The sequence below is a fragment of the Podarcis tiliguerta genome (genome assembly GCF_965153285.1).
Source record: "Podarcis tiliguerta genome assembly, chromosome: 3".
Taxonomy (NCBI): Eukaryota; Metazoa; Chordata; class Lepidosauria; order Squamata; family Lacertidae; genus Podarcis; species Podarcis tiliguerta.
Window position 1 is genome coordinate 23,752,016 of NC_139536.1, and position 15,654 is coordinate 23,767,669.

Here is a 15,654-nt window from a genome sequence, read left to right on the forward strand (position 1 = left end):
CATCCTGGCCATAGTGAAATGGCAGGACAATGGATACCATGGCTTCTGCACCCATGGGTTACTCTGCCTAAGAGTGGAACTTTTCTCCTACTGTTGGTGTGCATGCATGAAAGACATTCAGTGTCTGAATGCACTTAAATCAATTGATGGATATGTAGGAAGGTAGATTTGTCATCCCATCTTATCCTTCCTGTATCTTTACTCTGCTGAGAAGCCCACTCTGTCAGGTTCCTCCCTCCATGAACTGTCACCTGGCAGCTACAATTCCATCAGGCTGCAGGACAGGGAGAGATGTGAACAGTGCTGGTCCAGCCACTGGACAGAGTGAGGCAGCAGATGCTGAGGGATGACAGCAAAACATTGGAGGTGTCTCAAGGTGTCTACCCTGTGCCCCTAAGATAGCCTGCTGTCAGTGAATACTTGTTCATGCCCAACTAGATTTGTATAAAGTGTATTTGCTGTTCTTGGTACAAGTGGGTTCAGTATGACTTTGTATTTTAAGTTAATAGGTTTGGTTTATACTAGCACTGGTTTTCTGTTTACATATGTGAGTTTGAGAGGTGTGATATTCAATTGGTTATTCTGAAGTGCATTTCTTTGTGTTTAAAAGTTTTCAAGATGTTCCAGTTAAAAAATATGATACATAATGTATTCCTTTTTATATGTTTTGGATTTCCCAGCAGAATCAAAACTTTTTCCAAAATGCTTTGGGAATGAACAACTATAATACACATTTTTGGGCACTTTGGAAAACCATCTCTTCCCTTCTCTTCTCTTTTCTTGCATCCAGTGCTATCTCTTCCTTGTTTTGGTTATGGTGAGAAGCAGCTAAGAGATCTGCAACTTTTGGCTTTTCTTTTCCTTGACCTATTTCCATTGGTCTGTAAGAACTTTGTAACTAAGAACTAGTGTCTTGATTTTTTTCCCCTCCTCCCAATCTCTTTTCCTCTCAAGTTGTGTCTACAAAACTGAGGGCAGGGAGTGTCCCGTTACGGATTTTTGTAAGACACTCCAGAAACCTCTTGTGCTGAAGAGTAAATGCAGTTCCCCTGTTTAGGCAAATGTCCAAAAATTCTGTCATGGGTCTCCAATCCATATTTCAGAGTAACACTTAAGGTTTGGATGAAAGGTCTGGCACCAGCCCAGCCTTTGCTTTACCAACCTAATAGTTCATTCCTTCATGGAGTGCCACAGTTTAAGGGATGGAAAGGCAAGGAACAGTACAGACCATGTCAGTTCTGTACAAGTGTGGGTCCCAAGAGTGAAGTAACTTTGCAGGAGGCACTGGATATGTTAGGTAACAACTGGCTCGATATTAAGCAAATACAGTAAGTTCCTTTACCACAAAGACAAAGCATAAAAACACAGGCCATGAGAACTTTGAAGGAATTATGTTAGTAGCAAATGTGAACTCTAAAAGACAAATTTCCAAAATTTACCATCTGTTAATGACTCTGGACATGGAAAACTTACAAGATATGTTGAGATTGAGACCTAGGCAGAGTTGAGTGATACAGCTTTGGAAAAAAACATGGAATAGTAAATCAATTTGCTTGATGTCAGCACAAGTAAAGGAAACAGTACTTAAAATCATATTTTGCAGGCATCTCACATTGGTTAAATTATGCTGCATCTCCCAGTAAAATTCTCAGAAATGCTGGATGTGGGCAAGAATAGGGCACATACGTCCAGCTGTGGTGGAATTGCCTTCAAGTGGCAATCTTCTGAAGTGAGGTGTTGCCCATGAGTCATAAAGCAGTGTGCTCAACACACATGCCTGGGAGACCTTCATCTTAATCTTGGCCATTAGCATCACACTCTCCCATACCCATTTGGAGAAGTGAGCCATTGACATGGCTGCCTTGCCAATACGCTTGTCCAGCTTAGTGCTGATGAAACTCAGGTAGACAAAATCATCTACCACCTCACCAATGATGCTTGGAGTGGTAGCAACATCCTGACCAGGTGGTTCATCTTCATCAGGCTGATGGCCAAACTCTCTTCAGGTTTGGGCAAAATGGTTGGTGAGCTTCTAGAGTTTTCTTAGAGTGTGGTGTTAAGGCTGCATCATCTGTGAAGAGCATCTCTTCGATAGAGAGAGCAGAGCCTCTGAAGGTAGGGATGCAAGGTATATGAGCTTGTGGTACTCCTAACACCAAGAAATACTTTACATTGGAGATACATGACTACTTTTTTTGGAACTTGGGGTTATATCCAACCAAGTTATACTCAGAGGAGACCCACTGAATTTAATGAACTGGAATAGGGCTTCCATACATCTGGAATTTCCCGGACATATCCAGGATTCGTCCTCCGAAAATAGCATCTCGGCAGAATATTCAGAAATCAGTTTAAAAAGCTGGACAATTTTGAGCGTATTTCACTTTTTGAAATACTGTATGGCAACCCTAAATTGGAAGGAATAATTCAACAACATGCCAAGGCTGTTGATTCAACATCACCGGTCAGAATGAGAATTTTGGCTTGCCAGACAGAACAATTACCGGTATCCTGATCCCTCACTCTTCTCCCTCAGCACACTGTTCTCCTGACTCCTCCCACAGCCCACTTCATGGAGCCACACAGGAGGGAGAGAGGAAAAACCCCAATATGCAAGCAAAGCCTTTGTGCAGGGTTTCCACTGATGAGCCTCATTTAGTTAAATCCCATCCAGAGTTTGTCATATTCATTCTTTTCAATGGGTCTACTCTGAATAGGAGTAATAGTGAATAAAAACCCTCTGTTGCTGTCCACCAAGGAGCCTCTGAAGAGAGACAGAATAATAAAATGAAATTGTATTTTGTATCCCATTTAATTTTACTTACCTTTGTTATAAATTCTGGGGATTTCTACCATGTGGGTTTTTTACTATTTGAAGTCTCGTCTTTTACAAAATTAATAAAGGTTAATTATTTTTTAAAAGAGTAGACTAAATGCTACAAACAAACATGTTTAGTCTATATTGTTTCCTCTCCTTGTGGAAGGGCTTATAAAAATCCTTCCTGACACTTTCTTCATCAGCCATCCTGTTGGTTTTCCTGGAAGTCTCCACTGCTTTTCATACCAGTGATTATAGTTTTATTCTGACTTGTATTTTTGGAATGGGAATTGAGAGCATGGTGTTACGGTGACTCTGGGCCATCCTACTCAGAGTAGACCCACTGAAATTAATGGACCCGACTAATTTAGGACTATTAATCTCAATGAGTCTAGTATGAGTAGTACTTAGTTGGATATGACCTTGTATGTTGCACAGATGCCCCTCTTCTTTACATGATTGTCTTCCATGCACTCTAGAATAGCCTAGGAACTCTAGGACAAAAGTGGCAACCCAACAGAGGTACTCATCTGTCACTATTGCTGCTGCAGGATTCCCTTGTGGTTGGAATGACAAAGGGTAGAGAGTTTTCTTGCCTCTTCAAATTCTCAATGGCTGACTGGTTGCCTGGGGGAAAGATAAGGACAACATACAGATAATAATGCACTAAGGGTAGCAGCTGCAACCAAAGTTACCTGTGAATGGTCACATGATGAAAATAAATGATTAGGAAAGGATGCCAGCACTGAGGTGTCTTGCCATTCCCCATGTGTCAGCTAGGCTCCTCGACCAATAAATGTGATCTCAGATCTTAGGCCCCCTGGGATCTGCATCTTGTGTGGTGTCACCAGTTGGAAGAAATTATATTGTCATTAAGACAATGTTTCCTGAATTTAACAGTGATCAGGACACAGGTTCAGAGCTCAGACCTGACTACTGAAGGCCATTGTGCCTGAGGCCGTTGGACAGGAGCCCCCAGAGAAACCTCCCTCTGGCCCTCTAGGGCCAACAAAGCCACAGCCCAGACCCTCATGGGCATTTTCCCCTGAGCCGGAGAACCAGATGTGTCTCTTCACACATCACCAGTCCAGGAGTGCACCAAGTAGAAGCTATGGAAGAAGAATGGCACCTGTTTTCAGACCAGATGGTTTGCCTTTTAAGGCTCTGAAATTATCTATGGGAGATAGAGTCTGAAGGAGGCAATCTGCAGACAGGGGCTAAAAAGCAATACAGTGGTACCTCGGGTTAAGTACTTAATTCGTTCTGGAGGTCCGTACTTAACCTGAAACTGTTCTTAACCTGAAGCACCACTTTAGCTAATGGGGCCTCCTGCTGCTGCCGCGCCGCCGGAGCACGATTTCTGTTCTCATCCCGAAGCAAAGTTCTTAACCTGAAGCACTATTTCTGGGTTAGCGGAGTCTGTAACCTGAAGCGTATGTAACCTGAAGCGTATGTAACCCGAGGTACCACTGTAGTCTGCTCTCAACATTTGCTGGAGTAAGTTACTCACATGGGCCTCCAAACTTGCCTTTTTTCACTGTGGAATCTGGCATTAGTCCAGAACACACACATTCAGTGGAGGAATCTGCATCAGAACTCTTGCTGCTAGCTACAAATTGTTTTCCTGTCATATAGCCGCTTCTCCCCATGTAAGCCCACCCACCAACTGTGCTCTAGTTAGACAGTCAGTCCTGCTGACTATATGACCTATATAACAGGTTTAGATGGCATTAGCTACAGCTAAGTCTTCCTGAAGCTATTACAAAACTTTGGAACCTTCTCTGGGAAGAGGTCAGGAAAGTTTCTGCAGTGAAGAATAGGTCCACAACCTGTAACTAACAAAGGAAGCTGATTGATTGCTACATCATTAATTAGTTACTACAATCACACTCAAATTTTAACAAGCCCTGCTCCTAGAGCTTACTAAAAAAAAAAACACCCCACACATTTTGTTATTATTATTTTTAAAAAATAGTTCAGAGACAGCAGCTTCTTGAAAGCCACCCATTGGTCAGAACACTACGGTGGCAGCATCATTTTCAATATGCTTTCCACCTATACTGGACACAATGATAGTTTTCGAGATACCATAATTTCCACTTCATCGTTGTCTATACCAAAGTTTCTCAAACAGTGGGCCCAGACCAACCAGTGTGCCTCAAACAGTGTTACAGTCTGCCCACTGTCTCCCGGCTTGCTGGCCCTATGCCCTAGCTGTGCTTTAACCATTGGGTTAGATCCATGCCAGTACCAGCAACTTATTAACATACTGAGTAAGGCTTTTGACAAAGTCCCCCATGATATTCTGGTAAAATGTGGGTTGAATGAAGTACGGTAACTGTTAGGTTTATTTGTAGCTGGTTGACTGACCGAACCCAAAGAGTACTCATTCATGGTTCTTGTTATGTACTGAGTTGAATAGGATCCAAACTGCAGCAGTCTGATTGGTCCTAGAACAATAGGATCCAAATTGCCGCAGTCTGATTGGTCCTAGAACAATAGGATCCAAATTGCAGCAGTCTGATTGGTCCTAGAACAATAGGATTCAGAATGCATCAGTCTGATTGGTCCTAGAACAATGCAGCAGTCTGATTGGTTGGCAGGAACCACCCAATCATGCTCCAGATATAAGTGAATCCACAACCTGATTGGCTTACAGTAGAATTCCAGAATTAGCCAATCATGTGCAACCCATTGTGTAAATAATGTATATAAAGCAGATACTTTGAGGGGACTTTCATTCATTCCTCCTCACCACTATGAGCTGAATAAAGAGCATGAAATCACTTTGCGACTCTGAGTATATTTCAGTTCTTCATCATCCTGGAAAAATGTGACAAGTGGAGTGACACAGGGTTCTGTGTCCTGGGTTCGTTTTTGTTCGACAGCATTAAAAATGACTTGGATAAGGGAATTGGGGGGATGTTCATCAAATTTGCAGATGACACCAAACTGGGAGGGGTAGCTAACGCCACAGAAGACAGAATCACAATTCAAAATGACCTTAACAGATTGGAGAACTGGGTGCAAGCTAACAAAATGAATTTCAATAATGACAAATGTAAGGTTCTGCACTTAGGCAGGAAGAACCAGATGCACAAACATAGGATAGGGGACACCTGGCTTACTAGCAGTACTTGTGAAAAAGATCTAGGGGTCTTGGTGGACCACAAGCTTAACATGAGTTAACAAACAGTGTGATGCAGCAGCAAAAAAAGCTTCGAGAACACTGTCCAACCATCTCGTCCTCTGTCGTCCCCTTCTCCTTGTGCCCTCAATCTTTCCCAACATCAGGGTCTTTTCCAGGGAGTCTTCTCTTCTCATGAGGTGGCCAAAATATTGGAGCCTCAGCTTCACGATCTGTCCTTCCAGTGAGCACTCAGGGCTGATTTCCTTAAGAATGGATAGGTTTGATCTTCTTGCAGTCCACGGGACTCTCAAGAGTCTCCTCCAGCACCATACTAACCAATTAATTAACTAAGTGAGAATAGAGGGAAGCTGTTGTAGGAGGAAGAGGTGAATGTAAAGGAGCCGGGGAAGAAGAATGAATGAGAAGGTTGGGGGGGGTGGAGATAAGGGACAAGTTGTATGTGCAAGGAGAATGGGGGGAAGGAATTCAGGAGAAGGGTAAAATTACTTTGAAAGGAATGTGCAGATAGGAAGGGTCATGGGGAGAAAAAGAGGACGAAGCAACAATGTGTGGGAAGATTAATGGAGAGTAATAAGTGGAAACTAGGTAGGGAAAGAGAGAAGCAGAAAAAGAAACCTTTTTTTATTATTTAAAAAATTAATTAATTAAAGTGGATCCCATAAAATAGGTTGTGCTAAATCCCAGGTCTCCAGATGTTGAAGACTATTCACTCATAGTTAAAGGTAAGACAGTATAAACCAAAATGTTGACTTTTGGTACCACAGGCAACATTATGCTGGACATCCTTCTGTGACTTTACAAAGTGGTACCTGAATGATACTTGTCATTGCAAATATGTGTTTATCCCTGGAGGAGCCAGTGTGGTTTGATGGTTACAGTGTTGGAGACCAACCTGGGAGATCAAGGTTCAATTTTTATTTCAACAAAATTTGTATACCTCTTAAGTCCAAATAAAACTTGCAAGTGCGTATAAAATATGCATTAAATCCCAAATCAGCCATGAAGCTCACTGGGTGACCTTGGGCCAGTCTCTGTCTCTCAGCTATCTCACAGCGATGTGTTGAGGACAAATTGGGAAGTGAAAGAACTATGATGCCACCTTGAGCTCTGCGAAGAAGAGGAGAGATATAAATGGAGTGAATAAATAAATAATAATATTCACACTTTACATGCTTATTTTTATTAGTTCTTAAAATAACAAACAAAAGAGATGAGTTATTTCAAATATTACCATCAGTATTCAAGCAAAAGAAAACAATACCATCTGACAACATAACCGTCAAAAGTTTCATTCCAAAAGGAAATTAAAATTGCCCAATCAATACATTATCTCTTGCCTGGATGGAATATGTTAATTTATTGTCATGTGCAATATTTTAAAAATATTCTGACCAGAGGCAGTAGTCCAATACATTGCAATCAACATTTTCACTCCTATCAAAATATTGGTAACTATTTCCACATTCACATATATCCATGTATCCTCCCAAACATTTTAAAGGTCAATTTACTGGATTTCTTGGAATTGAGTATCCAAAAATTTGCTTATTATTTTCTAAGGCTTGCCACCAGAAACCATGGATTTTATAATCTCCTCGATACATGTGTAGACAATCTGCAAGGGAAGTTACACCTCCAGCAATTATTATTAGACAGGTTATATATAGGTTTCAATTTGCAAGGCATCAAATACCATTCGTGCAATGTCTTGCAATAGTTTTCTTTCAAATGCATTGACAAAAAGTCAAATCTCTGTGTTTATTTCACATTTTCAGGATTCAGCATGCTTCCCAGGCATAAGAAACTCTCCTGTTCATGTTCTTTTGAAGGCAGACACACAAATCCATTAAGTTGTGAGCATTGAGCCGGCTAAGTGCTATATAATACACTAAACACTACATTGCCCTTCTACAACCCATCCCTAAAAAAAAAGCTATTACTTCTTATATGCTGGAAATCAATTACAAGATGGAAATTGAAATCATTTTAGTTATTGTGTGCGTATCACTTTTGCTCCATGATGATTGCAAATCTCTTGCAAAATAAAATGCACTTACAAGCCTTTGTCAGTTTTGTACAGCTTAACATCCTTAGCAGTAACTGGTCCAACAGCTCCTCTTGCTTGCAGGCCCCAGAATACTTAAACCCTGGTGAAATATTGCAAAACAAGCCATCCAGGTACAATGCAATTCCCTTGCTAGTTTTCCCTCCTTTACAATCCTTTCCTCTTAGGATTTCCAAAGGTTGGTATTACTGCATGTGGGGCTGGAAAACTCCCTAACGTCTAATACTGTAATTTTACATCTGACATAAAAGCCAAACAGAGACTATCTCTAGACAGAAGATTATAGCTTACAACAGTTCAGTCAAATTCAGAGAGTCACTCCTCACTGTGAGTATAAGGCTGAGCCACATTTCTACGCATGTGATCCATTATAGCAGAGTGGAGGAAAACTGGTATTTTTCTGCTAAGGCTTCAATCCTATTCACATTTGTCTGGGAGTATATTGAACTCAATGGGACTTACCTCTGACTAAAAATATGATGGGGGAAAATACATAAAGCCCACCACACACACACCCAGGGTATATCACACCCTGAAATTCATGGATGGCATCTAAAATTTTGAAATAAAATCAAAAGCTTTAATTGATTAGTTTATACTTAACATTAAGCTAGTGCATATTGGTATATTTATTGATTCTAAAAATTAAGCTACTCACACTGCAATCCTGTGCGCACTTACCTGAGAGTTAAAGCCATTGAACATATTGGGACTGCTAAACAAACATGCATAGGACTGTGTTGATTAAGTTTTTAAATTGGATTTTTGATCAGGTATCCCTTTTGACTGGTTCCCTGGCTTATCAGTAGCAGGGATGTGGCCTTCAAGATATTGCTGGACTCAAACTCTCATTAGTTACAGCTGGTATAGCAAATGGTCTGGGATGAGAGATGGGAGTCCTACAACAACTGGAGGAAGATAGGTTTCTCATCTCTAGTCTATAATCTGCCCCCAAGGTTTGCAAATTCCTCCAAACTGAGCAGCTTCAAGACAGGCAGTTGTATTTATAGAGTACCAGTTGATGACACATCTGATTCTAAATAATGCTCCCCAATAATGATCTTTGTAAGTATGACCACAGATTCATACAAATTGTTGCCACAAAGTGGCAATTGTAACCAATAATGCTTTGTTCAGGCATTTCTTCTTCCAAAGGATTGCTTAAGCATCATTCTGCATCCGTAACTCCCATACATAAGAAGTAACGCTGGAGCTTTATTCAAGCAGCAGACTTAGAATGTGTCTCCAAACAGCAAAGCATGGTTCACACATGCACACTTATCACACAAAGGATCCTGCATGTTTGAACCAGGCATCATAGATTAAACAGTGCAGAGGATGCTTTCAAATCACCTCACACACAATTGTTTTTCAGTGTAGTTAACACATTCAGCACTGAATTCTTAAGGAAGTACTGTAATCAAGTTATAGGAAATCAAACCCAGCAGGTGGTCATTCTTCTTAGCTAGTAGAGGAATGAGACTGTGGTTTTATAATTGTTGGAAGACGCCCAGAGTGGCTGAGGCAATCCAGTCAGATGGGTGGCATATCAATAGTAAATTATTATTATTATTATTATTATTATTACAGTATTAGCATGCTAACTAGTCATGGGCTGCCCGTAATTATTTTTTCCTCTAAATCCCCTTTTCCTTTTCAAAGCCCCAAAACAGGGACTATCTTATAATGGTGTTTGCATTTGTAAACTTCTTTGAGAGCCCTTTTTTCAGCATAAACGTGAGTGAAAACCTATTTCTAACACCTTCCATGGCAGGCACAGATGGTGAGGAATGAGTAGTAATTTCCACATGAATGTGTTTTAGATATGGTTACCAAAGGTCCCCATTTCCCAGGGACAGTCCCCAGATTTACAAATCTCTCCCTGGACAATATCCATCCCCGGAATGTCCCCCATTTCATTTAATGTTCCTGGATTTATATTTCAAGTGTTGTAGATTTATTAGTAGGCAATGAATGTTGCGTGATTGGTTCAACAGCACAAGACACATCATATGGGGACATATGAGGCAAAATGGAGGGTGCCACAGCAGCGAGCAGCTCCTGAAGCCAGCCAGAGCCAACTGCGCTACCATGCTGGCTCTGGGCTGTTGAGACTGCCGCCGCTGCTGCTGAGGGAAAACCGGGGATGCCCAGCACGTCAACTGGGGGAACCACTGACCCCTCCCCTGCAACCCAAATCGAGGCAGGTGCAATAGCATCTGGCCACCGGTGCAAGGAAAACCCTGGAGCTGGCACAGGGAGAAGGAGGAGAGGCGAAGGAGATGGAAGAGGGAGAAAGAGGAAGGAGAAAAAAGAGGGGAGCCCCAACCTTGCTGCGCCACTGCCGCCACTGAGGAGAGGTAGGAGAGCACCGGGAGGGCAAGGACACATGGTTGAGCCCAGGCCTGACCCAAGCCTACTCCAAGGTGGCTAGTGCTCCAAGAGAGCAGACCAGGGCCCAGAGGAAGGCCGTGCAACAGAGGAGACCACAGAAGAGAAGATGTTACTTCTTCTTTTTTAATCAATCAATAAATAAATTTTTAATAACTTTTTTTGTCTTTTCAAAAAAAAAGTGTCCCCGGATTCTTTGAAAAAAATCTGGTAACCTTAAGAAAACTAGGATATAACTTTTCTAGGACTTTCCATCACCTCCCATTGCTATGGGTTAAGAACCTAGGATGTTGTCTTGGGTCCATCTAGATGAGTCTTTGCCAAACTGGTACACTTCAGATGTGTTGCACTATAGGTTCTATTGGTGCCAGGCAGCAGTTGGACAAGGCTGGCCTAGTGTTTGGCAGCTGTTCTCTGGGGATTCAGAAAAAGGATTTCCCCTACTGGACCTGGAAATACCAAAAATGGAACATGGGACCTTCCGCATCAAAGCATATGCTCTAACACAAAACCAGTGGATGAGGGCAATGTCATCTTTCAATCGTTTACAGGGGCCTAAACTTTTTTCAAAGAGGGCCAGATCTGATGATGCTTGATGAGTTGTTTTTAGGACTGAAGTTGCTGAGCTTTTTTTAGAATTTTACCCTGGGACATATGCTGCCACGGGGCCAGATCAATTTGACCGGCTATGGACTTTGAACATCTAGTGAATTATTTGCACCAAAATCTCACCTAGTGTGTTTATTATACTGAAGGAAAACAGCTGTTTCATCTTCCTTCTTTTTTTAAAATGTACTGCATTCCTCCACAACCCTCTGCATCTTTATTCAGACGTGATAAATGCGTGAGGGAACACAACCTTTTGTTTCCGGACAAACAGCGAACTACAAAATGTATGGACCTTTCGAGTGCTTTTGCGGCAACATCTATTACTCTAGAATCCATTTCTGAACACAGCAGCGCTTGATAAATCGCTGGAGCTTAAAGACAGGCTCAATAATTTGCAGTGGGGCAAGCATGCGATTTTCTTTGGTTGCAAATGCAACACCGAAGAGTCCCTTAAAGACTAGCAAACACTGCACGCTTAACAAGCAGGAGCCGAAGTTTACAAGACCCCCTTCCCCGCAAATCCCTCTCTCCTCTTCCGTCCAAAGAGCGCTCGACTTCCTCCAGCCCCGGCCACACCCAGCGGTGTTTTGTTTCGCTCCTTCCACCCTCCCTGAGGAGCAGCCGGATGCGCCGGGCGCTGAGCATTCATTATTGCTACATCCTCCTCGGCCTACTTTTCCTAGCACCGCCGGCGCGGCGCCTTTAAGAAACGACGCTGGCCACGCCCACCCCTTGAGGCCTCCCCAACCAATCGCGAGCAAGGCCGGGCTTAGGGGCCCAATCGGCGCCGCCTTTAGTGCGAGGCGCTCGAAGCCGGTCCCTGAGGCGGAGGAAGCAAAATGGAGGCTGCTCCTGAGAGGAACGGGGTGTCTCTCGCCGGCGGTGGCGGCGGCGGCGGCTTCGCCCCCGAGGTCCCCGAGAGACTCCAGCAGCGGGAAGCGGAGAGGAAGGAGGAGGCCGGCCGGCGGCGCCGCGAGAAAGAGTCTCTGGCGGTGCGGGAGGAGCAGAGCGACTACTTCGCCGCCGCCTTCGCTCGGGAGCGAGCGGCCGCCGAGGCCTTGCTGGAGCCGGAGCGGGACGCAGAGGCCGTGTCGGAGGCGGCGCGGCGGCTGCAGGAGCTGCAGCGGCTGCTGACGGACTCGGTGCGCTTCCTGGCCCCCTACGAGGTGCGCCAGGCGCAGGCGGCGCTGGGGAGGCTCCAGGACGCGCTGGCCGAGCGGCGCCTCCAGCTGCAGCCCAAGAAGCGCTTCGCCTTCAAGAAGGGCCTCAGGAAGGAGGCCCAGGAAGCGCCGGCGCCGCCGCCAGTGCCTTCGACGCAGGAGGGTCAGCCAAGCCGGGAGGAGAAGGAGGAGGAGGAACCCGGGTGCGGCTTCAGCCGGGCCGAAGGACTGGAGTTGGAAATGGGGCCGGCCGAGCTGCTGCAGCGGGACGTGGCGCTTTCGCAGCTGAGCCGCTGCCGGGTGCGGCTGCGGGGCAACCCCAACACGCTGTCGGTGCGCGGCTGCCGGGACTGCACGGTGCTCTGCGGGCCCGTGTCCACGTCGGTGATGGTGGACGGCTGCGACGGCTGCGTGGTGGCCCTGGCCTGCCAGCAGCTCCGCACGCACCTGGCCACCCGGAGCAGCTTCTACGTGCAGGTGACCTGCCGGGCCATGCTGGAGGACTGCAGCGAGGTCCGCTTCGCGCCCTACACGTGGACTTACGAGGGCATCGACGCCGACTTCGAGACTTCCGGGCTTGACAGGAGCAGGGACAACTGGAACCAGGTGGACGACTTCAACTGGCTGGCTAGGAATGAGCCCTCGCCGAACTGGAGCGTGATCCCCGAAAATGAGAGGATCACGGACTGGGATTGAACCCGTAATTGTAGCCCCTTCGCCTCCGCAGAGGGGACTAGATAGTGCCTGCTGCATTCTGGAAACGGCTTACCAAAGGATGCAGTTAGAGATACCAGATTGATGTCCTTTTCTTGTTCCCGGTATTGGTTTAGGCAGTGTAATAATCAGGGGCCAAACACAGCCTGGTGGCTCTTGCTACCTAATGAATGGTGCTGACGCCTTCTGTTGTGTGCACTGTGTGTTATGCTGCGGCTGCCTTAATATTTCTCCAAATTCTGTTACGGTGGTGCTTTCTCATCTCTGCCGCCGCTTTTAAGATGATAAGATGTGCTATACCACTGAAGTACTCCTGGTTATCTGCCCATTGTGCAGGTTTAAAAAAAGATAGTGCTTTGGATGGTGAAGTGCTTCAGCTCTGTAACACATTAGAACCAGTGCAAGTGTTGAGGAAAGTATAACCTTATCTAATGGCTAAATTGATACTTGTAGTTAAAGCTGAAAAAAACGTTAACAACAATTAGTATACCACATGTCTGCAAAATAAGCTTATTCAGGAATGTGGCACATGTATAACAGATGCTACAAGTCAGAATAGGGATGTCAAACCATCCCTTCAAGTGGCTGCCTAACCTTTTAAACAATTCAAATTATGCTCTATTTCCAGAAGCAAACTTTGGATGGACTTCCACTTCAGTTTCAAATGTCCGTAATAGAATATACGTTTGTCTGCTAGAAGACATTGAGGGATTACCTGCACCACCTGCAAAATGTCACCAAAACGTGTTGCCGAATTAAGGTGTTTGTAAGCTTTAGTTCACCTTTGCACCTAGAGCTGACAAATACTCTAATCCCGAACAAGTGCATATAATTGGTTTTGGTTTCAATTAACACTGTACCTGCAAGTTTTTGAAAGGTCTGTGACCAGCCAAAAATGTATACGTGCATTAAACAACTAAAGCACATGCTTAATTCTCCCACAAAAATCATTGTGAAATTAAAAGTGCTGAACTCTGGCTATAGTGTGCCCACACGTTTATTGTGCTGTATGCAAGAAAACTACTTTGACAGTAACCATACGAAACTTCATACAGCATTTTGCATGTTTCTGTACAAATATGAAATGGTTTGGACATTTCAAAGTCTTGATGTACTGTCCATGTTATTTCCACAAATGCCATCTTGGATTAAAACAAACTAGTCACTGTTAGAGGTAATGCCTTTGAGCTCAGTATTGTTGGCCTGTCTATAAACTCTGTAAAATTGGTCTTCATTACTGTTTGACTGTAACAAAAATCATTTCCGTTCCTTGTGTTATTTTAGTATTTATATGAAAGTAGTTAAGAACTTACTGGTTTTATAAAATATTGATGGCTTTTCCGTGTTTACAGGATGCTCGGATTAAAAAGTCATAAGTGACTGGTTTCTTGTGAATTTCGTTTTACAAGTGGTACTCTACCTCTTAATATCTCTGTGACACTGGGAGAAGGCTACATAATTCACAGGCCACTTCTCACTCTCCCACAAGCAGGGGGAGAAACCAGAGGTGGCATATCTTGAGGGCTCTACTGCTGGTAGCACTGTGAATTCCAATAATTAATTGGATGTATGGCTCCTAGTACCACACACACCCTAGCAAGCTGCTATAGGTGAGAAGGGATAGTGTTGTTGATCCCTGTTGTGCAGCTTGGATCCAGGAATATATTGTGTGAGCAGAAATGTGCTTGTACAAGACAGCCCTGTCAAATGATTCTAATTTCTTTATCCTGCTGTGAAATGACTACCATTCCAGAAGATCCCTTGACTCTTGAAGCAGCTTTCAGAAGGGGCAAAGAGGGCTGTGGTGTGTGAATGGGGGAGAAACCAGGGAAAGCTCTGTTGTGCAAGTAGAAGGCCTTTCATAGGTTAGAAAGGCACTGTAGCTAGACAACTGACACAGGCAAGCTGAGCAGCAGTCCAGTCCTTGCCTCCTACATCAGAACTATTGTTGTTAATTATTAAATTTATATACCACCCTTCATTTGAAGATCACAGGGCAGTTTACAACACAAGAATACAAAATGAAAACACAACATGCATAACATGATAACAAAAAAACCCACAATAACCCCCTCCCCACGAACACATTTAAAAGACCTGTTGAAGATCTTTCTTTTCCATCGAGCCTTTTAAGTAGAGATTTTTTAAAAAGTTATGTCCCATCTGCACTCTACATTTAAAGCACTATTATACAACATGAACAGTCATGACTTTCCCCCACCTCCAAACACCCTGGGAACTGCAGCTCGGTAAGGCTGCATAGGGCAGTCAGGAGCCCCCAATTCCCCCTCACAGAACTAACATTACCAGAATAGTTTCACAGTCAATCCCTCTCCCCAGGGAATTTTGGAAAATGTAGCTCTGCAAGAAGAGCAGGGGCTTCTAGCAGCCCCCAGCAAGCCGCAGCACTTAGGATTCTGGGGGAAACCATGGCAGCTCAAAGAGGTATGACAATGCCTTGAACTTAGGAAGACTAAACTTCAGGAAGTACTTCCTGATGAAACAAGCTGATCAGTAACTGAGCAGATGGCTTTGGAAGGGGAAAGGACTTTCCATTAAGAGATTTATAAGTGGGGGTGGAATGACCACTTGCCTAATGGTGGGCTACAATGCCATTGTCAGGGCAATGTAAAAAGCATGTTTTGTTTCATTTTTTAAAAGCAAGTTGATTTTTCACTGAAAATAGTAATGGTTCTCTCCGGGGCTAAAGTGGTTGTCTGTAATTAAACCTCCCTCATTTAAGAGG

At 43.9% G+C, this 15,654-nt stretch overlaps 1 protein-coding gene across 1 annotated transcript; it reads left to right on the top strand.

Annotated features, from left to right (window-relative positions):
• Positions 1-10,860: 10,860 nt before the first annotated feature.
• Positions 10,861-14,288, top strand: TBCC (tubulin folding cofactor C). The gene has a single exon (XM_083433645.1). It carries the CDS (start codon positions 11,874-11,876, stop codon positions 12,888-12,890), a length of 1,017 nt encoding a protein of 338 aa, XP_083289771.1. The 5' UTR covers positions 10,861-11,873; the 3' UTR covers positions 12,891-14,288.
• Positions 14,289-15,654: the final 1,366 nt, after the last annotated feature.